Source organism: Pomacea canaliculata, linkage group LG11 (assembly GCF_003073045.1).
Source record: "Pomacea canaliculata isolate SZHN2017 linkage group LG11, ASM307304v1, whole genome shotgun sequence".
Classification (NCBI taxonomy): Eukaryota; Metazoa; Mollusca; class Gastropoda; order Architaenioglossa; family Ampullariidae; genus Pomacea; species Pomacea canaliculata.
The window spans coordinates 5,058,953-5,084,622 of record NC_037600.1 but is presented as its reverse complement, the minus strand read 5'-3'; the positions used below and the strand labels follow the sequence as shown (position 1 = coordinate 5,084,622).

General features: G+C 38.4%; 1 protein-coding gene across 1 annotated transcript in view; it reads right to left on the bottom strand.

Moving 5' to 3' along the window:
- LOC112576179 (ATP-binding cassette sub-family A member 2-like) overlaps nt 1-25,670 on the bottom strand; it is a 60,356-nt gene that overhangs the window by 8,530 nt on the left and 26,156 nt on the right. The window contains 43 exon segments of the mRNA XM_025258455.1: nt 238-379; nt 924-1,030; nt 1,402-1,473; nt 1,616-1,736; nt 2,679-2,814; nt 3,152-3,275; nt 3,470-3,617; nt 3,891-4,006; nt 4,362-4,536; nt 6,088-6,102; nt 6,805-6,868; nt 7,499-7,610; nt 7,746-7,851; nt 8,206-8,401; nt 8,905-9,145; nt 10,180-10,496; nt 10,753-11,190; nt 11,465-11,764; nt 12,024-12,221; nt 12,490-12,686; nt 13,428-13,508; nt 13,845-13,976; nt 14,224-14,404; nt 14,651-14,830; nt 15,502-15,706; nt 16,237-16,277; nt 16,280-16,386; nt 16,573-16,763; nt 17,233-17,347; nt 17,720-17,823; nt 18,009-18,184; nt 18,955-19,216; nt 19,332-19,460; nt 19,851-19,972; nt 20,294-20,444; nt 20,826-20,987; nt 21,163-21,225; nt 21,549-21,650; nt 22,087-22,194; nt 22,766-23,161; nt 23,835-23,956; nt 24,672-24,832; nt 25,310-25,421. Coding sequence (XP_025114240.1) covers nt 238-379; nt 924-1,030; nt 1,402-1,473; nt 1,616-1,736; nt 2,679-2,814; nt 3,152-3,275; nt 3,470-3,617; nt 3,891-4,006; nt 4,362-4,536; nt 6,088-6,102; nt 6,805-6,868; nt 7,499-7,610; nt 7,746-7,851; nt 8,206-8,401; nt 8,905-9,145; nt 10,180-10,496; nt 10,753-11,190; nt 11,465-11,764; nt 12,024-12,221; nt 12,490-12,686; nt 13,428-13,508; nt 13,845-13,976; nt 14,224-14,404; nt 14,651-14,830; nt 15,502-15,706; nt 16,237-16,277; nt 16,280-16,386; nt 16,573-16,763; nt 17,233-17,347; nt 17,720-17,823; nt 18,009-18,184; nt 18,955-19,216; nt 19,332-19,460; nt 19,851-19,972; nt 20,294-20,444; nt 20,826-20,987; nt 21,163-21,225; nt 21,549-21,650; nt 22,087-22,194; nt 22,766-23,161; nt 23,835-23,956; nt 24,672-24,832; nt 25,310-25,421 — 6,728 coding nt within the window.

The following is a 25,670-nucleotide window of genomic DNA, read 5'->3' as shown; positions in this document are numbered from 1 at the left end:
TTCCAGTTTGGACTCAGTCACCAGAAGCATCTTAAAATGGAGAAAATACACATGCTCCAGAGCAAGATACACTAACCAAACATAGCCTGTGACTGAGTCATGATAGGAATATTCCTGCCAAACGAAGAGAATTGGATGGACTGTATGGATTTGATCAGTAACTGCCACCATAAACACACACCTACCCACACAAGCACACACACTTACACACATGTGTGCCATCCATGACCTTCTTACCTGTTTCTCATCTTTAGGAGGTACACCTCTCAGCCTACAGTACAGCTGCAGGTGTTCACGAGCTGTCAGCTCATCATACAGGCAGTCAAACTGTGGGCAGTAGCCTATATTGTGTTGAACTTTCTTGATGTCCTTGACAATACTGTCATCATAAAATTTCACAACATTTATGAATCAGCACAAGGAGATGTGATATATAGCAACTAAGATGTCTCAATATCTTCTAGACTAATGATATTGAGTGTCTCACCAAATGTTCACCTTGTTCAGCCTATAATTAATTTCTTTTCTGGTATGTAGTCATACCTTAGCACTCATTCTTGATCAAAATAACCTTTTTTCTTAAATGGCATTTAGAGATGACCAATATTCTGATACCCCTGTCTCAATGAGGACACAAATTGGTTAACACCAGCTGCAAAAACTAAAGCAATGGAAAATGGATGTAAATCAACAAAGACTGCTGGAATCTTAGTAAATACTTGCGTATCGAAAAATAAATGGCAGGAGCACAGAGATTCAAATAGCATTCTCAATGGCCTTCAACCACATTTAAACCACACATTCACTCTTTTTCTTATCAGCCCTAATCACCACCATTTTAAAATCTTTTGAGTTCACCAAGATTTTAAAAAATGTTCAAGGAATGAAAGATTCAGAAGAACGCCAGTCTCTGAGTATGTTACCTGTGACCATTAAGATAAGCGCCGCCAGCTGTAGGTGGTATGTCTCCAGTCAACATTTTGAATGTTGTTGTCTTCCCAGCACCATTTACACCCAGAAGACCAAAGCACTGGGAAAAGTAAGAATCCGACAAACATCTAGTTCAAGCTTTTAATTACTGATACTACCAGATTCATATCAAGCCAAAGTTGTATTGGCCACAAACAAAATGCTGGCTCGCTTTTGTGATAATGAACTAAATAATAGTAGGTGTACCACAGGAAATCATGGTGCACCACACCAAAACATAGCATACATAACTACAGCATCAGTTTCACTAGTATCTGAGAAATCATAAAAAAAACATGCATGAATCAACTGAAACTACTCAAATCAGTCATAAGTGATGCAAACACAGGAAAATGATCACAGATAGGTAAGAATACAAAAAAGTAGAAAATATGTCAAAATACTTGGCAAGAGTAATCTACTTAAGTTTACCTCGCCAGGTGGCACTCCCAGGCAAAGTTTATTCACTGCCAGATGTCTGCCAAGCTTGCGTGTTTTATAGACCTGTTAAGATGGAGATGTATATCTAGAAAACATAATTATAATACATCATAATTACTGTTGCTTTTTACACTGCACGGGTCCTTGTACAGACTAAAATAAAATGTATTCAAACAACCAGAACTGGCCAAGGCAGAACACTTACCTTAGTGAGATTTTCGAGGCGAAGTACATCGTACTTTCCACTGCCTCTCAACACACGTTTCCGCTCCATGGCTACATCATAGTCTTCGTTTTCCACAGTGGCCTGCTGGGATGTTGTTCGCCTGCAAAATGTTCCACATATATTCCTTTCAATAAAGTTTTAGGCAAGGAGCATTCTCCACCACCACCATGTTCTCTACAATCGGTGTGCTTCTCAGTACAAGGGATGTTTAGAAAGTTTTGCATTCTTTAGTCTTTATTCAGCTTTTCTGGTATTTACAGACTCCTCACTACTCTCCTGATTTGGCCTCATAAATTTTGAAGCAGAATTAAAGAACCTTTAACTAGAAAAGTTTGTGGTGATCCAAAGAGTTCATTTCCTTCTCTATGGGTTGGCTCATCTGTTTGGATGAGACGCTTGCCAGAATGGAATTATTTCTATATCTGTCAATAATGGTACAACACTTCAGATGCCTGCCTCCGGAAACTGGAGAGCTTCGACCATTGCAGGGCCTAATGAGATTTTTCTATTCTCCTGAACATTTCAAGGTTCAAGATGTGCCTAGGATTGTTTCACAAAAGGAACATCTGAATAATAACAGTAGTGGAGCTGATGTTACCATCTCAGAGGGCACCAAAACACATCCACAGCGACTCTACAACAGTTTTTTTCATTCTTATTATGTTTGTGTGTTTTTCTTTTCTTTTTCGTTTTAGTATGCGCTTTGAGCCTGCCTATAATGGTGTGGAAAAAAGCGCTATAAAAATTCAACATATTATTATTATTATTAATTTCTGGAGAACAGCTAACACTGTGAATCACCTTGAAATGTCGACTGCTGATGTCTGCTTTGAGAAAAGGATTGTGTCTCAAGAAATGTACTGAGCTTGAGGGTAACTATGGCAAAAAGGATCAAGTAAATGCAGTCAGACAATCCAAACGATTTTTCATTTTCAAAACTATTTTAATTTTTTTCTGAACATCCCTCATATGACCTATAACTTTTAATGAGGACTCCAAAACTTTCATGACTCCAAAACTTTTCACCCAGACCACAACTTACTGACGACCTGGGAGGAAGAACCGGTATTCACACAAAAGAGTGATGAAAAAGAATGCCAAGCCAATGGAAGCCATGGCAACCAGAAGTCTGGGGATGAGCTCCCACTGCATGGGTGATGTCATCAAGTCATTCTGACCTGTAACAGGGACAGCTGGAAATGATTGCTCTCAGATTTTCTCTTAATAAAATAATTATTATAGTACTGATTCATATGCATGTATATGCATACATGTGCACTTATTTGAACATTGATTACTAGAATGTGTCTGATTCAATGCTTTACTCCCCGTTTTTGGTAGGTTGCTTGTATCCTCAAACCTCAAAAAAAATCATTTTACAAAATTATAACTGTCATCTTTTAAATATTATAAAACCACTGCTGGTACAAAAAAATTTGAGGAAACAAATTAAAGGAGATGATACTTAAAAACTCCCCCCCCCAACCACCACCACCACCCAAAAAAAAGGCAGACCTGTTTTGAAGTAATACTCATTCTTGTACTCGTTGAAAGCCAGATCTATCAGGCCACGACCCAAACAGTAGTTAGGGAAGAGCATGAAGACAATCTTCAGCACATTGTGCACTCGCTCCAGATCCTGAAAAACAAGATATTTTGTGTAGAACATCATCATCAAAGCCTTCGTCAGCACCTTAAGATTTCTGATTTTCCAGTTCTGCCAAAATTGCTTAAGTTTGTGTCTCAGGGTAGGAAAGAGCGGTCCAGAATAGACATAAATTCAAAAAAATATACCCTTTAAATAAAATTACATTCATCAAGTTGTTCCCAAACCTTGTCATATGAGAAAATCTCCAGAAGAAAGCTGGACACAATACAAGTGATGCCAGTAAAGAGATTGATAACGATGAGGCAGATGTAGGCTGTGCTGGGCTCGTTAAACCAAAAGGAGGCTGGATACATGACTGGTGTGATTGACCAGCTGCACAAAAAGGAAGCCAAACATGACTGACATGACTGACTGCAACTACAGGAGATTGGATACAGGACTGTGACCATTGAACAACTGCAGGAAAGTGTTTAGAAAGTAGAATTAAAATATGGCCTCCCATTAGATGGGTTACCTGTCTCTTGGGCACTATCAATTAATTCAGATTTCTTATGACAGTGAACTACTAGTGCAATAATTCTCTAAAATTCATAATACAGATATGATTGAATAAAAGAAGGTTAAAGTTTTTTTACATTCCCTTACCCATACATGAGGAAGAGGGCAATAACTGCTGGCAAATTGTCTGTGGAGACATATGCTGGGATTTGGAATATGAGTAGAATCATGACACACATGAACGCTGGAATTACATAGTTGGCCTGCACACATCAACAGCATACAAGCATATATCTATGTACAGGAAAACAAAATGTCCACTAAACAACTTATTCAGAGTATAACCTCTATTTGAGGTACGACCCATTTTATTTTTGGTAGGTCTTGCTGTAGCCATTAAAAGAAATTAACAAGCCATGCTATTTTGCAATGTTAATTCTAAATACATGACATATATAATGCAGCAGCGCTGACTGACAAAGTAAAATGTAAAATTGTTATCTACATAAATGCATCATAAGTAGATGAACATGTTCAAAGTTTAGTTTCTAGTCAACTCTGAGCGGTATATTTCCTAGAATTTAAGGTAAACGTCTCTGCAAAAAAAGATAAACTGACCATGTCCCAGGTGTAGTTGCCAATCCAGTACATGACAGGATTAATGCCTGTGACAAACTGCAGGTGCTTGGCTTTGGTTGATCGTTCATATACAAGGAAAACAACAAAGCTGGCTGGTACAAATGACATGGCCACAATGATGAAGATGGAGATAAGCACATCAGATCCCTCCAGCCTGCAAAACAATAAATATTACTATACTTCTGTGGGTAAGAAGATATTAGGTACAAGAATTACTGCTCTTACTGCTGAGATAATCAAGGTATATATGAGTTAAAACCTAACACTTTACACAAAACATTCCATTAAAGGATTGCAAGAAAATATGATAATTAGAAGTAGATTTATAACCCAAAGAACATTTTTTGCATATCTTATGTAACATGTAGCTTTCTCACTAAAGTGGAACAAAATAAAATAAAATTGCATCTGCCACATAGTGATGAGAGGACTGACGCCCTCACTGCCGACTTGAAGGAAAGAAAGACTGTGTTCAACAGTCCAGAAATGGTGGTGCTTTTCTGACTGACTGTAGTTCTAAAAACTATGGTTTGATTACATTTTGAAAAGGGTGGAAGCAGAAAAAGAACCAGTGTGCAGAAAAGAGACTCACAATACCTGCACCTCATTTACATCTGCTTAGAGAAAAGCACACAATATTTCTTTTTATGTTCTTAACACAAGTTTACAAATTCTTATGAAATCCTGGATATAAATTCAAGCTACATCTAAAAATTAAAAAAAAAAAACAACACTGTTAGTGAAGCACTGCATAATCTGAACTTTCTGGTACCACAGTATCACAAAAGTAACACACAAAACACTGAGAATGGTCACAAGTGTAGAAATGCCTGAGGTGTTTAGTATGTGATCATTGATTGCCATGCTCTCATCCTGAAAACTTGCAAATGCATCACTCCCACTTTTCAAAGCCTTGTTTAGGGCTCTTAAGTTGCTTAAGTGGCTGTCACTACATCTGATGTAGATGTGGGAGATGCCGTTTTCTTCTCAACTTTGGGAAGGGGGGAACTGGTGATTTATGTCAAATCAATAACTAAGGCTACATAATGGCAAAGCAACCATCCCATAAACAGATGTCACATGCAAAGAACAGCATGCCCGAAGTGAGATCTGAACCCAGGACATCTAGTCCTTACTTCTGCATTGGTAACAAAGCGTTATCCACTGCACATATCGTTTGACTTTACTTAATTAAAGTACTTAATTACTTGATTAATTCTAGGCATATGACATCCTTAAATCTCATGCAAAGGAGATGGGCATCTAGCAGAAGGCAAAAGGTAAACAAATAAGAAGATTGTGTTCCTTTATATGTCATGCTCTAGACACAGGAACTACTTAATTGGGATCACTATAGGCTTTAGGGCGCTTATTATTTTATGATTAGCACCAGAAGAAATCATGGTTGAATGAATTTTGGAGTGAACTTTTTCTTCTTCCATTTGCATTTCCTTCATCCAATGTTACCAGTCCATGTACAAGCAGAGTAAAAGACGTGCCACACAACTCTTAAACATTCCATGGTGTTTATAAAGATCCAAAAACTTGAACACACAGGCTTTATGCAACACAGGCTTTATGCTTGTGTCATAACTTGTTCACACTGCCACAAGATCAAACATTTTCAAACAGCAGATCTGTAATATCAGAGTAAAAAAGCACAAGATTTTGCAAACACATTTGAATACAGAGTTAAACACTCTACCGCTTTTGCTGTGCTCTGAAAAGAAAACGAGTAAAATTTATTTTAGAATAAATTTAAAAATGGATGCTAGCAAGAAATGTATGTCATCACATTAATAAACCTGGCATCTAGCCATAATATTTTTGTGTCCTCAATAAAAGACTGATTACAGATGGAATGGAATTCTCCTAACTTCACAAACCAATACAGCTTAAAATACAGCTTCTTTGTCCTGCATTTTTAAAAGTTCTATGGATAAAAATTATGTCCTCACACTACTGTTTCAGTGCACATTTCCTTTTGAAAAAAAAAAATTTTTACAACTGGCTATCATTATTAGTTTTATTAGCTTTTTATCCAAATTCAGGAAGAATTTCGATTTTTTTTCCTTTTTTATGAACCATCAGACCTGTTAAGCAAAACGAGTATTCTATTAGATAACCCAAATAACTTGCTACAAAACGAAGTAAATAAACACAAAAAAACAAAATAACTAGACACAACATGGATTGAACTAGAAGTGAAGCTGACAGAGGTGACAAATTCAACTTATTGAGTGCATGTTGAGTCCACCCTAAAAAAAAAATAAAATAAAATAATTATTTCAGGAACAGCGCACTACATGCATTCACATGCCTCAATGGAAAAAGTGCAGGGATGTGGGTCGCACAAAAAACCCTGCATGGAACGTGAAAGCAACATTTCTGATGACAATATGAGAAGCAGATTATTACTCACACGAAGTTCATTGTGTTGAGAACATTGTTGGTATCATTCCATGGATGGTTTACAGCAGTGATCCCTATAAATGGCAAAGAGGATTGACACTGTACCATTTTAATCATATAATGGCAGGGGAGGAGAACCTTATGTTATGCATTGTTTGCACAGTACACACCACTAATTGCTATAAAGGACAGAAAATATTCAAACTGCTCTAAAACATGGTACCTTGCCTATCACCTCATGTCTTAGCTTTGCAGGTCAAGGGACTAAGCAAGCTAAACCTTATCAGGACAAACACAAGACCCATACAATTAACACTGCCCAGGAAGTCTTCATTGTTAAATATGAACTTATTGCACAGCTAATTAATCTACTAAAATGAGACTTAAGTACAACAGGGGCTGGGTACACTACTAACACTACTAGATATTTAAGACCTAGCTCTTTCGTTTAGCCACTGATATTTAACAGTTTAGATGATTGTTATGTGTTAACTAAGTAGATCAGTATAATCTGCACACAACACCCATTTCCTAAAATTACAACCTCTGGTGACACACTTTCATGTAAGTATGCATCATCTGTTTCAATCACAATAATAGTCATTAGTCAATACTGCCACAGTTATGTTTTAGCGTAATCACCAATCAACCTTGCATCGGCATTAGAAGGGGAAACTAGAAGGGAATCAATCAGTGAAACACACCATAAGCTGCAGGATTGCCTTTCTTGCTGGGTAAGTTTGCCCGCAAAATAGCATTGTTGATGGCATTGAGAAAGACTGGCATGGAGTGGTATCCTTTGTGGTTAAACCAGACCTAGTAACATAAAAAATGCAGGAGTACAGAAATAAAAAATGTTTTCTATTCATTGCATTCATTGATGGTGGGTTTTATTTTCAATATCAAATTCCCCTCCCTATTCACACAGACTAAACATCCAAATAGAAATACCTTTGCAACATTCCGTACAGCAAGCTTCTTGTACAACGTAGGAGCAGATTCACCAAAGTTTTCTGGTATGTCTTTCCGCAAAAGACCAAAGGAAACTGCTCCATACCTATGATAAAGGATATCAGCATCAATGCAGGGTACATGCATATGCAACTGTGGGTATATATATGGACATGCATGATGTTGTGTTATATGTACATAAATGCATGTGTATACATAACACAGAAAGGAACTAAATATTGTTAGAAGGGATGCATGTTGTCCTGTCCAAAGTCTTTCCTCAAGGCATATTTTTGTTGTTGAAATAATGTGCTTGTGTCTGAAGCAAGTGGGATTTTGCAACACTCATTCATGACATTTTTTTATGATGCAAGCACATCTTTTTATTTCTGCATGGTATTTTCTAGAGAAAAAATAAATACATAATTCAATATAAGGCCTGATTATAGGCTCTACAAACCTGTGAAGGCGCTTATCATAGGTTGTGTACAAAAGATAATCTTCTGCCTTCTGGCCAGTTATGTTGACAAGCCAATCTTGTGTTATCACACGAAAGCTAGGTGGTTTTTCGTGATTGTTGTTGACACACTCATATTGAGAACCATCACTGGCACAATGGCATGATGGGTAATAATGCTTTTGCGAAAAACTTGGCTCTGGTGGAAATAATTGTGATAAAGGAAAGTAAGTTAAATTTTAAATCTCAATAATACATGTATTTCAAGAGGTGATAAACATTTGGTTCAAAATCTGTACAGGTATAACGAACACACAAGAATCAAAAGCAACAAAATTACTTAGATTTTCAAGTATCTGAAAAGTCAAATGTCAAGCTGAAAATATCTGCTTGTGTACAATGACACTGCATTCCACCTACATTAGACCCTATTATCTGATGATATATATACATGTACATGAATTTTTCATCATTTGCCAATTGCATTTGATATCAAAACAAGTTCAGAGTTTAGTGATAGCCAATAGCAAATGAAGAAACATAAGGTCTACAGCTGCTTTCAAGACAGCATTAGCCCCAGTTCATAGCCATGCCCCAATCTTAGCAAAGTGAACTCCAGACTCCACCATCCCTTTCAACAGATTTCCAGAAGGCGAACAGTTTTAAGCCCTGCACATTGAAAGTAACATGCTGTCCACTCACCTAGGGGAGTGAAGTCTGTCTGATTGCTCTCTTCTGTCAGTATTGGGATGGTCTCCACCTTTTGCTGCAAGTCAATCAGCCACTGGCAAGATGGGTCATAGGCAGGGTCTTGCCAGCTGTTGAGGTCCGTAAGCAAGCCAGGAGTGGACTGAGGCAACTGAAGAACACAGCTGGCACCAATCCCAGAGGCCAGTTTAAAAGTCTCCATCAGACGAGAAGCTACAGCATCATCAGGGTTTACCTATAGACAGAGGAAACTCCTTTTTTTTTTGTTTGCTTTTAGGGATTTTATCCTTATCTAGTCATGTCATATAGATTAAGTTAAGAAAGATATTTCACAGCACTGCCAACAAACTGCTTTCTCAGCCAACAGCCAGGCTGAGAACTTTGCATAAAGTTTGCTTAAAGTGTACCTTACAAGATAGTGGAAGTAAAGTTGCTGCAGCAGCCACCAATGCCTTAATAACGATACAACCAAACCTATAGTTACACACTAAACATTCTCTTCGTAAAGTGTGTGCAAGTGTGGGCTATGTCGTACATGTCCCAGTTACATATTCCTGATTGCATAAAGAGACAGGTTTTGAGGCCCAATTTTAAGGTTTTGGATGTGGACATAGCTTGATATAAAGGAGAATTCCAAACAGTGGGGCCTGTGAAAGAAAAGGTGCACCTGCAAAATTTCACCATCTGATGCATGGTATAGAGAGGTAAAGACAATACAAGTAGCACTATTTTGGGCCCTTCAAAGTTTTCCAGAAAGCAGTTAGGTAAATTGATGAATAGAGAGTTGCAGCAAGGACAATCCAGCAAGGACAACAAAACTGCAGGCATGAATTCTGCGGCAGAAACTGACAGGGAGGATCGAATGCGACTGATCCTGTGAAGTTCAAATTATGAGCAGCATTGATGTGAGATTCAAGAGATAATGTTGTATCTATGTTAATACCATGAATTAAGACTTAATTAAGAAAGAGAAATACATCCCATACATGGCAGATACCCAACATTGGCATGCCTTTCAAAGATGGACAGAAATGGAGACCAAGACAAAATCAGGGAAAACTTAAAACATCGAAAATTTACAAAGCTACATCAGGGTGGATGGGTAAAGATTAAAATAGCCACCTCACTCTGTTGAGAATGAGACAGTAACTGAACCATAGGGAGACTTAAAAACGTCTGCCATGACATTTCTCACTAAACCATCAACCATGACATTTCTCTCGGTCAGCCATTCGCTATGACATTTGTCTCAGTAAAACATCTGCTGACCTTGGAACGTGAACTCATTCTCTCGTTGGTGATGGGAACAAAATTCCCCCCAAGATGCGTTACATTGTAGTACTGCAGGGTGCTGAGTTCAATGGGAGGCAAGTCATCAACAGAGGGGGCAGCCAGGGCGACAGTCATTGCGATGGCAACAAAGATGGCTGGCAGGATGATCTGGGAGAAGAGAGAGCGCCAGTTGCGGGTGATGTAGTGGAAGCGCTTGATAATGACAGCCTTGAAGTGGCTAAGCAGCAGGAGGTGTGGCTTCAGCATGTGACTGCCGCGTCCCTCCAACAGGATGCGTGGACTGTTTGCTGAATCTATGGATAACAGAAGCATCACATTAAATAAATATATGAAAGGTTTTCAAGTCATAAAGAAGTGTAGCTTTATTAGATACTTTTCATAGATGGTAAAAAATATATCATTAAACTACGATTGATTTTAGTGGCTCAGAAAATTGCATCCATACACAACAATTCGATCACTTGCAAACAATGAGGATCATATGAATGGCTATATGCAATGATGCAAATACAAAATGCCTTTCTAAACTAGACAAAATACTATACTCACCATGGATATAGTTGAAGGAGGTCACAACAGGCCTCTGCTGAGAAAAAGAGGGCAGTTGGGACTGAGTTCTTTGGGACAAATGTTGATTACTTGAAATGGCCTCCTGAAAGGAAGAGTTTGACTGTGCTCCTTGTTCATTCAGTCTCTCATTTCCAAGTACAGGAGATGCCTTAGCATTCAAGTCAGCAATCCTTCTTTCTCCACTTTGATGGCCTACAGGCCCACCAGTCACAGAACCTCCTGAACTTGACTGCAGATCACCCATGAACCCTCCCTCCATTAGTAAACCTTGTTCTTCCACAGTGGCTGGCTCAATGAGGCTGTTCAGAGGGTCATCATATGAATCAGGGGAACTTGAGTCAGAAACTGAGGATGCTGGTGTGACCTGAGTGGAGTTGTTTGTGAGAGCATCAGCAGCTTTGCTTCCCTCATCTTGTGCTGCAAATATTTCCATAGACAAAAAAAAACCCCAGAAGATGTGATGCCTCCAAAATTCCCTAAGAAAAGCAAGAAGTTATTAAAGAAAAATATTACAAGAAGATAAAGAATCAGAAAGAAGGGGTAGAGAAGAGGAACATCTAATAGATCACCAGTTATGAGAAAAACTGGTAGAGAAAAAAAATGCATCATGAGCCAGTTTCAGTAAATCGTCTTCAAGCTGCATCTCTAAGCAGTAACACAAGCATTCCCACATTTCAAGTGACATTTCTACCTTCCTCTTCTTGACAGGCAGCCTCTGTGATCTTCAGGAAAATCTCTTCCAAAGTGGTGTCCATAATGCCATAGCTGTTGACATGCAGATCTACCAAAGATGAATCCAGTGCCTCAAAAAGCTTTCTGAAGTTTCCTTTCTTAGCTTCTTCAAATGGCAGGATGTAGTGGAGTTCTCTCGGACTCTCAGACATCAAGTAGGCTGATGGCATATATTTCTGTATAAAACTCCCCACACTGTCTGAATTACAGGGTGAGATGTGCTGAGACCGCACATGATCCTCATCAAGTAGTTTGTCATCTGGAACACAATGTTTAGACATCGATAGGATGATTTCGTTTGTAAATTACAACAGTTATTTTTTATAGAATACTTAGGATCAATCATGGTCAAAACACAGTTTTCCATCTTTTTATTTCATTTATACAATGTGTTTTTAAGGACATAAACATGTTTCCATGTCAACTCAAATATGTTCCACTTTAATAATTGTTATAATCAGGTCGACACTGCTAGTTAAGAAGAGAAAACTGATCAGATCAAGACTAATCTAACTTGCCATCATCTTCTGCTTCCTCAAGGTGAATCTCTCCTCCCTCTGCTTTGACAAGGATGAGGTGGTATCCATCACCAATATTATTTTTCAAGAACATGGAGGAGCCACAGCACTTAAGTTGACCATTTGAGATGATGGCTATACGATCACCAAGGATATCTGCTTCATCCATGTAGTGTGTGGAAAGGAGGATGGTTCTGCCTTTAGGGAGAACACACATTTATCTTAATATAAGGCTAGACCCATAGTAAACTGTATAACAAAACTGTCAACTGCTTACTCTCGTTCAGAGCACACATTGCTTCAAGGTAAGCATGGTATTTTAGTGTTACAGTCTCCAGAGATAAAAAGAGAATTTTGAAGATTTCCTTAAAAGTCAAATAAGTTAAATATATGCAACCAAAATAAATAATAAAAATAACATGTAAAACAAATCTTGCAGAAAAGTATAATCAATAACATTAATCACCTTGTTTATATTTTACCAGCAGATCCCAAATCGCTCGCCTGGCATAGGGATCCACGCCAGCTGTGGGCTCATCAAGAATGACAGTTTGTGAGCCACCTATAAACGCTATGGCTACAGACAGCTTACGCTGCATACCTCCAGACAAGCAGTCTACACGACTATGTTTTCGGTCTGGCAGCCCTAAGTCTTCAATTATCCTGCAAAATATTTCACATTTTCTTTATAACAGTTTTGGAAAAAAAAAATCAAATCTACTTCAAGAAATGATCAAATGAACATCTCATAACTGCTGAATCTTTAAATGAAGCCCATCCAATGTTACCCAAAGTAAAGAACTAGGGACATATTTGTAGACCAGGGGTGGGAAAAGTACAGCCTGTTGGATGCATCCAACCCGTGGACATCTTTGGATTGGCCTGTCTTCCAAAATGTGAAGTGCACTTGTTTTCATTTTTTCAGTCAGCCTAGTTAATTTGATTGAAATTTATCAAGTACAACAGCTTTAGAAATTGGTTGTCTATAACATTCTAACACAAAGTACAAAGATAACAAATAACCTGTCAGTTAATCGGGGGAGGCTGCCTAATGCTAATCCTATCCTTACCCTGCCTTTAAAGGAAAGGTTGGCTTAAAAGTTTTACTATGTACAAATTGAAACAGCTTTACTTTACACAATTCAGTGAATGAATGCCCTTATGTACTCATTAGCTGTCCATTCCATTACCAATGTGTTGTGCAGTCACATGGCATGGGTTTTTGGCATTTTACTAGCCTGCCGCATAGCTTAGAATTTTGAGACAAGCCCACAAAAAGAAAACTTTGTCCACTCTTGTTGTAAATGATGAAGATCTTAAATTACCTGAACAAATTGTGAGACTTTTTGTTGTACAACAGAAAGTCAAGCAGGGAAAGGACACCAAAAACTACCTTTTGCCTACCTGTCTGTCTCTTGCTGAATATCTTTGTTGTTCATTCCTTTCAAGTGAGCATAGAACCACAAGTGTTCCTCCACAGTAAACCTGGCCACAAACACAGGGATTCTTTCATTTCATGGGCAATAGGCAATACCCATTGGGATACATAAATTTGGTCATTTGTCATCATACCAATTCACAACAAAGGACATAACTTGTGGTGTAATTTTTCTGTCCCATTAGTAGGCAAATGACTTATAAAGATATTACAATCTTGCCAGATCTTAGCAAAGTTTCTCTCACTCTCTTTCACTAACACCATAAGCATTAACAGTATCCAAATTTTTAACAGGGATGATATCAAATAAGTACAACAATATTTACAATGTAAATGCATGTTACAGCTTCCTGATAAGCCCAATGCAAAACTCTAATACTGACTTGTCAAAGAGGACATTGTGCTGGGGACACATGCCCAGGCTCTGCCGAATGACGTCCATATCTGTGCGGATGTCCATGCCATAGATTGTTGCATAACCTTGAGTTGGTGGGATAAGACCTGACAACATGGACCTGTAACAGAATAAGACTAGTACTTTTCAGATGCTTTTGATGCCAGTTCAAAATTTCAGAAACTTTAGCAAATCTCAAAAACTACATCATAAATATTTGTGTAAGTACCAGCAAGGAGATATTTTCTTCATATATCTCTAATATTTTGTCCAGTAGTGTAGGTGATTGGCAACTTTGTTTCACAGAATACAAAGGAACATAGAAACAGCTCTGGCACTGTCTTTATTCACAGAAAAAAAATACACACATGGTAGTAGTTTTGCCAGCACCATTATGGCCCAGAAAGGATGTAATGTGTCCCTCATACAGGTTAAGACTGAGCTGCTTGACTGCCACCTTACGGCCCAGCTTGTACACCTTAGTTAGGTTGTCAATGCAAACACCCAAAGGCAAATGCACAGGCTCTGGCTCAAATCTTCTGGCATGTTCTGCACAGCAACAAAAAAATAATAATAATCTGTAAGTCAGTGCTTTCAAAGGTTCCTAGAATCCCCCTTTCATCTACTTTTTAATCAATCAAACCTGCAAAAGGGATTGTCTCTATCTTGTCTATCAAGCTCGTCAACAAAATTAATTTTCCGTAACTGGTCAACTAAGCCTGCCAATGGGATTGGCTCTCTCTCCCTCCTTCGTGCTTTTCATTTATAACATAACCTGTTCTCTTTCTAGCTCACCTGGGTCTTGTTGTGCCATTGCACATGCCTGGTCTTCTTCCATGACAGAAAGGTACCCCCTGTTTCTCCTATGACAGAGAGAGAAGGGGTTGGAACACTCCTCTACTATACGCATAGTGCCTCCACACCAGTATGACTTCGTGAAAGGAAAATACCAAGGCTTTGGGAGACCATATGACCCTGTTGAATAGATAACATTTACATGTCTCTGATGCAAAGTTTCACGGACATTAAATAACCGTCATGCTCACTCAAACACTTGCGCTACACACACTGTCCCCATAGTTAAAGAGACATTTCACATTCGGTCCTAACTCATGCTCCAGCGGAGCTCAGCAAGGTTACTGCTTTTGCATAAAACTTTCTTAGGCAGGATGTTCTGGCCTGGACATGTCTGTATCTGATCTCAATAAAGCAGGAGGCAAAATAAGCTATAGGCTGGGTGTGACTCACTAGCCACAACTGTGTGCACCCTGCACAAAATGTGCCTAAAAAGGGTAGGTCAAAGCCAAGTGATTTCATGTTTCTGGGTCATGTTGCTGTACCAGACCAGACGGTGACTGAGAATGCCAGCAAACTCTTGATCCCCACCCAGTTAAACATACTAGAATGTCTATAAGGCCAAATTTTTTCAGCTGGCACAAAAAGTAAAGTTGTTGCTGGGTCTTGTTGATGATAGACATAAAAGAAACTCACAAACATTATATGCCTGAAGTCATTGTAGGATGGATCTTATGTTTATGCTGAACACTTCTGCTTTACGAGATGAAAATGTATATATCAATCTTCTATCTTTCTAAGAAAGATTAGTTGTGATGAATAGTGCCTTGCAGATTGAAAATTGAGCTCACCTGGATGAACATGTTCTATGTACCATACAAGTACGGCATAGATAAGCGAGTCAAGGACCATCATCAAGGTCACCATCAGGAGGTTGTACTGGTCATCTTCTACAGGTGAGATCCCTATGTTGTCCCATCGTACTCCCACACCCATCTCCTCATAGAAGGCAAAATACTTGGCACCAACTCCAAAGGCAGTAGTGGAGAACAGTGACTGAAATGGAAATATACTTCTATAATGATTTCTACTTGCTCCCCACAAAAAAGACAGGTTTGCTATGCAAAGCAATTGTTCAGTTCCAACACCAGCTTATATGGCTGCTCCTATTTCTTAAATACCTATCTCCAAGCATGTCACCCTATTCAAAAACAAGGTTGCTTTGTTCTCCAGTGATTTCTGTTTTCTTATGCAACATTTCTGTTTCAGGGTATCAACAGGTTTCTTTTAGTTGCATGTTGCATTCTTGTTTCTCTTAAGCTTTTTTTGTTTGATTTGCTATTCATAATTGTCTATTTTCTGTCTGCTGCCGATTTTAATTTAATGGTTGCCATTTTTTTCCATTAGATAAAATTCATATCTAATTCTTGCTGTGGAGAAATGTGCTATACTATCCTAGTATTATTATTTATGACGATGTCCAGACAAGAAGATACTTTGTATCTTATTTTTTAAGATAACAAATAACATGCAAATCCATGCAAGATAACTAAAACTTGTACCAGACATAGAAAAGGGTTGCTTACAGCAACAGTTTTGTACACAGCTGGGATCTTATCACCAGCGTGTCCTCTTTTATGGCCAGGTACATGTAGGGGACATATGACAGGAAGTAAATGATGCCAGCACACGCGGCTGCCACTTTAGCCTTCGAATATAGGACACTGATTAAAAACCTGAAAGCACAACATAGCATTCAGAAATGCAGCACAGACATAAAGGATGCTGGCAGGGAAGAAAAAAGATACAATCAGAAATGATAAATATATAGATAAGTTTTATCTCAATAAATATCTCTTCCATTAATGTTACAATTCCTGATGGCTTATTGAAACGTCACACAAATCCCTGCAAGAACTCACGAGAAGGAGATGATGGCAATAGCATACACCTCCAGCACAATGAAGATTATGGCAACCTCGCTGTGAGGCAGAACCTTGCCAAGCTTCAACATGGCTGTCAGGATGGCAACAGTAGCAGTCATCTGTATCCATGTGGTCAGGAACCATGCACACCAGTGGACAGCATTGCTGAGACCCATCATCTTCATCACCTAAAGATAAAAGATAGGAAAATGGTTATAATGACAATCACAACGATGTGATTTATACAGTGCATTTTCTATCGTGGAAATGAGCTTAATGCATTGAACATGTGTGTGGGGAAGGGGTGTGAAAAACAAGGCATATACATACACACTTATATGCACCCCCCACACACACAGAAACCGCTGAAAGATTCTTCCATCACACAAGGTATTTTCAAGAGCTCTTTTCAATGCTGATTGGAATGCCTGCAGTGTCACTGCTATACAGAAAGACAGGGTTCGGGCCATTTGTTAGGACCAGAAAAAAAAAAGAGTAATTTAAATTGCAGGTTGAACTAAGTAGAATGATACTAATGAGCTATGCATAATTTCTTTAAAACAAACCCCTCCCACCACTGTCATTATTTGCCAGTGAACACACACTACACCACAGTAAACACATACCCACACCCCAGATACCTCTCACTCTACCCACCTCTTTAAGACGGTGCTCTTTCTCATATACAATGCTCTGCACCAGCATGGCGACAGAGTAGACCCATGAAATGGTCAGACAGAGAGGCATCACATGTTCTATCATGAAGACAAACCTGTCCACAAAAGCCAGGTCAAAATGACTTGCAAGCCTAAGGTAAGCTCCTTAGCAACTTCTCTGAAAGTGACTGTGTGGCAGAGACATTATTTAGAGCAACCACCCTTTTAGAATTGCCACAGAACACCAAAAATCTGTTGACACCCTGAGAACACACAGCCCTCTATGACATGCAGCCCTGATCATGAACACCCAAGTTAAACTTTGAACAGAATAAACATCTCTGTGATGTGTTGTAGCATGCACTTATGCTACAATATGAAAATCTCATACATTAAACAACTTGAGTAATAATTTCTGTATGTGCTTTTGGAGAGTCAAAGTACAAAATTATGAGTCTCTAGATCTTCAAACTTAGCACACTACTCACTGGTCATACACATAGCAAGGATATGGAAACTGCTGTGTGTAGGTTCCTGGTTCTATTACTTCTCGTCCCACTTGCAGATCCACAATTGCTCGCTCTATCAGGTCCTGTCAGCAAAAGCAAGGCAATAAGTTTCTTAGTAAAAGGAAAAAAAAAAACTTCAAAGTTTGATTTTACCATAGTTACTTTTTTAAATAATCTGGTTATTTGTCCGAAACTAAACAGAACAATTTTGGCTACTCTCCATGTGATTATTTTTCCATTGATTACGCAGAAAGGCAGAAAAGTTTACCTGAACCCAAACAAAGCCAAACTGGTAGTAAGGGTATGTCCCAGGGCCAGGTCCCGGGTACCAGGTCTGTTTACGGACGTATTTGGTGGTCGGTGTGAAGGTCGCATTCTGTCGTATCTTATAACGTACATGTGGCGGCAGGCTAGTGCCAGGCAACATGTTTTCAAACACCACACCTAGGAAGAACATCCAACACCTTTCAAGCACAAAACAAGAAGTGTTTCATGTTCATTCAGTTAAAAAAGAAAAATAAGCTAAGACTGAAAGAATCAAAGCCCACTCGTTGCAACCTTAACATTCACTATACCACTTATCATACTAAACTGCTGATTTTATCATTGTGTATACATACTGTCCTAATATTGCTAGCAATCTACTCTGTTGGAAAAGCTAAGGGGTAGAGACAATGGATTGGTGTTAATGTAGAGCCAGCAGCTAAGGCAAAGCATATGGCCCTGTAAACAAGTGCTTCATCAGAGAAAAAAGAAACAAGATGTCCTTGACAAGATCTGAACCCAGGACAACCAATCCTCATTGTATTGGTCACAGGCACTAACTGTTGAGCCCCTGGACAACCCTGCTGGGGAGGAGGATAGCCGAGTGGTTAGACATATATCCTCTAACCACTCCAAGGTTGGAGGCATGTACCAATCACAGTGGACCTGGCTTTAAAATATAAAACTTCATACCTCACAGTAATACTTAAGAAGGGAAGGTTAGGATACAAGATAGAGGAAATGGGCATCCCCTCACAAGAAAATATGGTTTCTAGGAAAGTGCAATCTCTAACACTTCACTCCAAAAACTGAAAGGTTAGTGGTTCTAGAATAAATACTCCATAAAGCGATTTCTAATTGCTGGTGGCAGTCATATTTTATCATCCAGTGACAATTTAAAATATCCTTTATAATTTAAAAAAAAAAAAAAACACTCCCAATAGACTCACCTGCAATCACACTGACATTTTCAGCATATGCTTGAGTGAGGAAATAGTTGACCATATCTTCTTCAGACTCGAAGCCTTCAAAGACATTGAGAGAGATGCCCTCAATAAGGTTCAGCCAGCCCTGAGCTGCTTTGTCGATCATGTCCACCATGTGTATATACTGGCTAGAATTATGAACTGGTTCTGACAAGAAAGGTGACAACTGTGGAAGTTTGAAGAGCCACCAGATGACTCCATTATGTTTTCGAAGGTCGTCTTGCATCTACAGGAAAAAAAATCAGACTTAGAGACAAAACCTGATGGTGTCCAGGATTCACTTTCTTCAAACAAACCAAAAACGATTAGTATTAACAACCATAAATGAAGATGGATCATACTTCTTTGATGGCTTGAAGGTTATGCTCTGTCTTAGGCATGTGCAGAAATTCACGAAGCTCTTGGGAGATATTTAACCATTCTCTGGCGTAGTCCCCAATTGCACCAACAAACTGGAATGTGGCATTTGCCTACAAAAGAAACAGTGAACCCCATCAATCAAAAAAAGTCTGCTTTTAGCTGTTATTTTTTCATGCACCAAAAACATCCCCTTCTTATCCTATACTATCCCATGTATCTATCACAAAGATTTTAATCTCATTAAAAAAATAACCTTTAATGTTTACTTAGTAAGGGTATACATTTCGAGAAATGTTCAGAAATTGTTATTGGTGCTGTTAAAAACAGTTGTTTAATGAACTGGCAGTAACAAAAAAGTAAGATATCACTCTAGTAAGCCAGTATGTTAGGGGCTCACTAAATCAAGGGGCTAAACAGTGGTGCATAGCCAAACATGGTGAAATGCATCAAGTAGTGTGGGTCATGGTAGCAGGGTGATAAGACATTGGTTAGAAACTCACCTTGCTTATAATGCTGTCAGCTGCAGTGTTATTGGGAGCATATATGATTTTTGGATTGCTGTACAGGTAATGGATGATTATGCCTAGCATATCTTTCTGTCGTGATGACAGAGCCAAGGCATCTGTGCATGAAAGGAAAAATATTTTGCAGGAATAAAATTATCTAAAAACAGAGAAAACTCAAAGGAAAGACAATTAGTGCCAATAAAAATATCAAACATATGTTCATGTTCATGGCCTGTTTCTGTTATACTTCAAAATCTATTCAAAGATAACCACTGTTAACAAAATCAGTGGAGATGCATCGACTGCAAAAGAATACAATGAAAATACCTACAGATCAATACTCTGAGCAAAAATAAATTGTGTGATATATCTCATATTTTAAATCAAAATTTTACTGTAAATTGAGGAAAAAGTTTCTTTGGTCTGCATAAACTAACCTATGTCCTCGTCATCTGTATTAGAGCCCTGGGACTGAGCAGGTGCAAGAGCTTTGGGTTTTTTGCCACAGACTGCTATCTGCATGAAGTTCCATATCCTCATTAAGCTTGGTTTCCAATTCTTTTTTGAGGGATGACCATTTTCAGAATCCTGTTATTGAAAATTGGTGGTGAAAAGTTGTAAAGCAACACAAAACATTTAAAAGCTCCTCAGCAGCCAACCTGATAACCATTGAAAAGGTTGTGTCTGGAATGTGCATCCCTCCAACCCCCACCATACATTTTTCATTTATAATACACTTGATAAAAAAAAATAATTTATCAACAGCACCTCATAATGAATTATCTGGAACAATCCACAATCAAAGAAGTTCATGCCAAAATAAGCTGTCACAGGACAGCAGCAAATTTCTGAAACATAGACGTAGGTTAATCTACAGAATTATCCAGATCAAGTTTATCCCAAGCAAAAACACACCATAGCAGGACAATTTAGAAACAGACCTAGCCAGACACATACTGGAGATGATACCTTGGAATCTGTTGGTGTAACATTGTTGGTAATGTTGAAAGACTGGTCTGTAGCTGTCTGATTGCCTGTGAGCGAATCTGTCAAGTTATCACCAAAAGGAAGCATCTCCACAAATGTGCCAAGTTCTTCCAGCTCACGTTGGAATAGTATGAATTTCTCCACCTGAAATTTTAACAGAGGGAATTCATATAGAAACTCAACCACCATACATTTATCTGCATTAGTTGTAAGTTCAAACAGGTTCAAACCTGATTCAAGGCAAACTTCATATTTTCTTTAAACTTTTTTTTTTCACTTTCTACTTTTTCCTTTTTTTTGCAGGTGAATTCAGCCATACCTTATCCAAAAATCGGTGAACTTTTAAAGCAGTTGCTGACAGATTGACAGCATGAAGATTCAGCTGAAGCAAAAATAAAAGATTAAAAATTTACTAGGATTTTTTCCAATCACGGTAGCATGGAATCACATTTCAGAATCTGAGAAAATTATCTTAGCCACTAGAAAGGCAAACAAAGTAATTAGATACTTTTACAGATGCAAACATATATATTTAGTACATTTCATACATCTAAAGCACTGCCCAAATGAATGCAGGTTAAGATAAATAGAAACTTATAAGTGTGTGTATGTGAAAGCATGTTTGAATGCAGGAGTAAGTGTATTTTAAGTGCACATCTAACTGATTGTATCAATAACATATATATATATGTTCTGAAAACTTACTATCTGCACAATCTTTTCATCTGTGATCTCTGAACTGAACACATTAGACATTTGCAGCAGCTGAGAGGCATTCAGTGAGCAAAGAAGATGTTGAATATTGGCCTGTAAACCAGTCATACAGAAGTTAGTACTTTCCACTAGATATCACATCAATTGGTCTAACAACAAACCACTTACTTGATACTAGCCATAAATGGGGAAGATGTAAACAGAAATAAAAGATGGAGAGGATGAGGCTGAAATGAAGTATGCTATGCTACATTTATGAAATCTGGAATGGGCAGATAATAAACTTATGAATGGAATAAACAAGATGGATATATAGATAGACATACCATAATAAATATAATTTATAGGATAACCTGCTAAATAGAAGAAACAGAAAGAAAGATGAAACATACAAGGCAGAGGATAAAACGGATGGACAAATTAATCATTTTTATTAAATAAGATGATGTAGAACACAGTATCTGGCGATCAAACAATGCAAGTAAAACTCTGTTGTGTGTCTGCCAAACAGTTGGTATCACCTGCTCACCTGTTCAGCCACAGTAATATTGTATGATACAGATGGCTGCAGGAGTTGTGTGAAGACAGCATCATTACAGGCAATGGAATGAAGAACAAATGGAGAGAGGATAAACATCTGCAGAAAATAAGCCACAAAATCATGTCATCTGAGGCCACAGGTACAATTAAAGCAGAGATAATTTTACCTCAGCTACAGACTGTGGGGTCATGTAATTAAAAACATGGCACAGCTCTAGAAGGGTAGCTGATAACCTAGTGGGTTCCTGTCCCACCTTTACTGAAAGATGAAAGAGGGATTTTTAGTGCTGTGGATGCTGAGTGGAAATTAAGCAAACCCTGGATGTACTTCTGGTTCACAACTAAGGTCTAGAGCAGTATTTTAAACAGCTCATAATGAAACAGTTTAAAACATTCTGCAAATAATCAGGGCAAAGTTCAGATCGCTGTATGTCAAGCATAAGTCAGGTCAACATGCACAGATATAATCCACAGCTGCTCTGGCAAACCAAAAGATATTCTAGTCTGGCAAAAGTAAGAGAACTATCTTCTAAGACATCTTTTTTTTCTTCTACTTTAGAAAACACAACATGAAAACATTTACTGTCTCATTTTAATATAAGCACAACAATTCTCCTCTTGACAGTTAAAGACCATTGGAGTTCTCATTCATTCTCTCTTGATCTCACCTTGAGAAGCCTTGCTATGTGGTCTGGCTGCAGCACCAGAGAGAGTCCCTGAGATTCCACTGTTTTCAGCAGCAGCTCCAGCACCGTTAGCATGTTTCCCCGGCTCAGGAGTTCCTGATGCTCTAGCAATGTTTTCACCAGGGACTCCATCAGCACAGATGACTGCAACTGTGCCAGAGCTTGAGCCTGCAGTACCTTCAGGATGCCGGCAAACTCTGCTGCTGTTATTGCACCAAATCCACTTCCAGAATTATTCAACAAGCTGGACACGATGGACGGAGGCAAGAGAGCACTGGCTCCCTTCTGAAGATCGTCTAGGCTGACTGGGCTTCGACGCATCCGTATGAGAGGAATGATGGATGAGTTGAGATCACCTCCAAATAAATATTTATAAATCTGAAAACCACAGCAAGACCATTTTGATTAGAGACTTAAAGTATGTCTCATCGGCATAATAGTAAAGGCTGCAAAGAAACTATAGTTCCCTTGAAAATCCAGGTCAGCAAAACTTGCTGATCACAATACTTGACCTGGTGCAAAAATGCTATTACTGCTTCTGAAAATTTCTTTCCTTGCAGAGAAATCACAGTCATCTTAGATCCTTGGCACATATGTTTTAAGAAGCAACACAGTGCACATAATGTCCTTCACACTCTTGAAAGCAAAGTTTTCTTTGTCTTTTTTGCATAATATCCTTTATAATCCCCATTCATTATCTTTCTGCCATCAAACATAAATACCAGGCATGAGCTAAGTGTGGTGACAAAGAGGGTATATGATCCATAATTCTGTCATAAAGTGTGGCAAGAGGTATAGTTTTCAAGAAAATGGGTAAGCAAGAAAAGGAGCCATGACAGTACAAAAGACTCCATGGCTGTCAATATGTTTGACTGCATGAAGCAAGGTTTGAAATGCGTAATGTGGTCCACAGAAACACCACATATTAAAAAAGAAATAACAACCCCATGCAACATGCAAGTAAACTTGTTATTTTCAACCACCTAAGGCTCATCTTTTTTTCCTCTTCAGGTGCTCCACCTAAATAAGTACTTGTCGATTGAAAACTTACCATTTGGACATTGACAGTGGAGTGTACAAGTGCTTCTACTTCCTTAGAGGGCAAGGAAAGGTCAAGCGTCATGAATTTTGCTACGGTGGATGCATTACTAAGAACATCATCCAGTCCTATATCTGCAGTAGAAAACAATGTTTGCATGAATTGCTTTCATGGTAATGGTGATAATGGTGGTAAAAGATAGACAGGAAGATAAAGATAATGAAGGTCATCATGATTAAAATGTTTGTGGTTTGATGAACTGACCATGATAAAGGTCATTTTTAATTAGGCAAAGTGGCAAAGCATCCAACTTCCAAAGAGCCCAACTGTCCTATTGTATAAATAAATGAACTGGTTAACAAATTTAGTTTAAACTGGTTAACATGCTGACTGAAATTTCTATATCTCAAGTTTTTGCCTCAAAATTGCTGGCTTCCTGCATCATTCACACAGAACTCTGCCAAATCTGGTCAGATGTTTAATACTATTTTTCTGGTTGAGAATGACCTTTACAAAAACTCCTGTTGCAGTCTCATTCAAATGAACCATTACAAAGTACTCTGAATGTTTTCTGACTAGACGTGTTTCTTTAAATGTTCAATTTCTGACAATCAAATTATTTATAAATCAATCCCATTTCCCAGTTTTTCTTCAGCAATAGGAAAATGGCCTGAATTGCATTGACTAGGCAGGGCTAAATCAAATGATTTCGCATGCATTATATGGCCCACAGGCTGGACAACCCTGACCCCTGCCTTGTAGTAACTTGATCCAGCAATAAGTAAATGGCAGCTACAATGACAACATCTCACAGGGGAAAAACTGACACATTTGGCAAAACAGACTTACTTTTGGCACTGATGAATTGATCATGTAGAAATGCAGGGTCATTGATAACAGATCGGTACAGATCTGGGAGCTCATCCATTTCTTGAGCAGTGAAGCCAGGAATGAAGAAGTTGTGATGCAAAGCTACTGCTTGAAGCTGGTTCAAGAATTTCTCAGTTGATCTGCAAAAAGTAACAAGTATTAAAACCAGCTAAAATAATCTTGTGTTTTGGCTGTGAATGACACAGAGCAGACCTCATCATGAAAATGAACCCCATTCATAGAAAAATGTTTCCAGTCTGTATTAGGTAAGGGCACAGAACTCTGTTAAAACACTGAAGAATACAAAATGTTCTGTCTGGTTCCCCATTTTTATATAACAGATATGTCTCCCATTTGCTGACCATACAAAACTTCCAGTCAAATAGTAGCCTTCAACCATCATTCTCTTTTCTGTGGGTTTGCAACATCAGCAGACAGCTTGATAATGTGCTATTTTCATAGTACATAAGTTTCAGAACTATTGATGAACCAGTCTTTAGTCATGTAAATTCATAATCTGTTCTCATACAGAGCATCTATATAACTTTCACACTTATAAGTGGAATGCACTGGATGCAAAGACAAAAATTCTGCAAAAACAAAGAAAATCAACACACTTGGAATTTGAGAAGTTCATGAAGCCATGCTCATCTCGCTGCCCTCCCTCACAAAACATCTGTAACAATGACACCAGGCCTGCTGATGGAAGAGGTTTCGCAGTGTAGCGACCTGCCAGAGAAAAAAAAACCATAACACACTGAACCCATGCTGAAAACTGAAACAGCGAAGAAGAAACAAAACTAAAAAAATAATAATAAAAATCTTGCAGTTCTCAGCAAACCACTCTCAGACCACACTCAAATGTATAATAACCTTTCAAAATAACTTTCAATTGCAGTTTCCAAACTTTATGAACTGATAACAGATTATAAACAAGCTATCAGTTAATACTATGCTGGCAATATATTTGCCAATAGA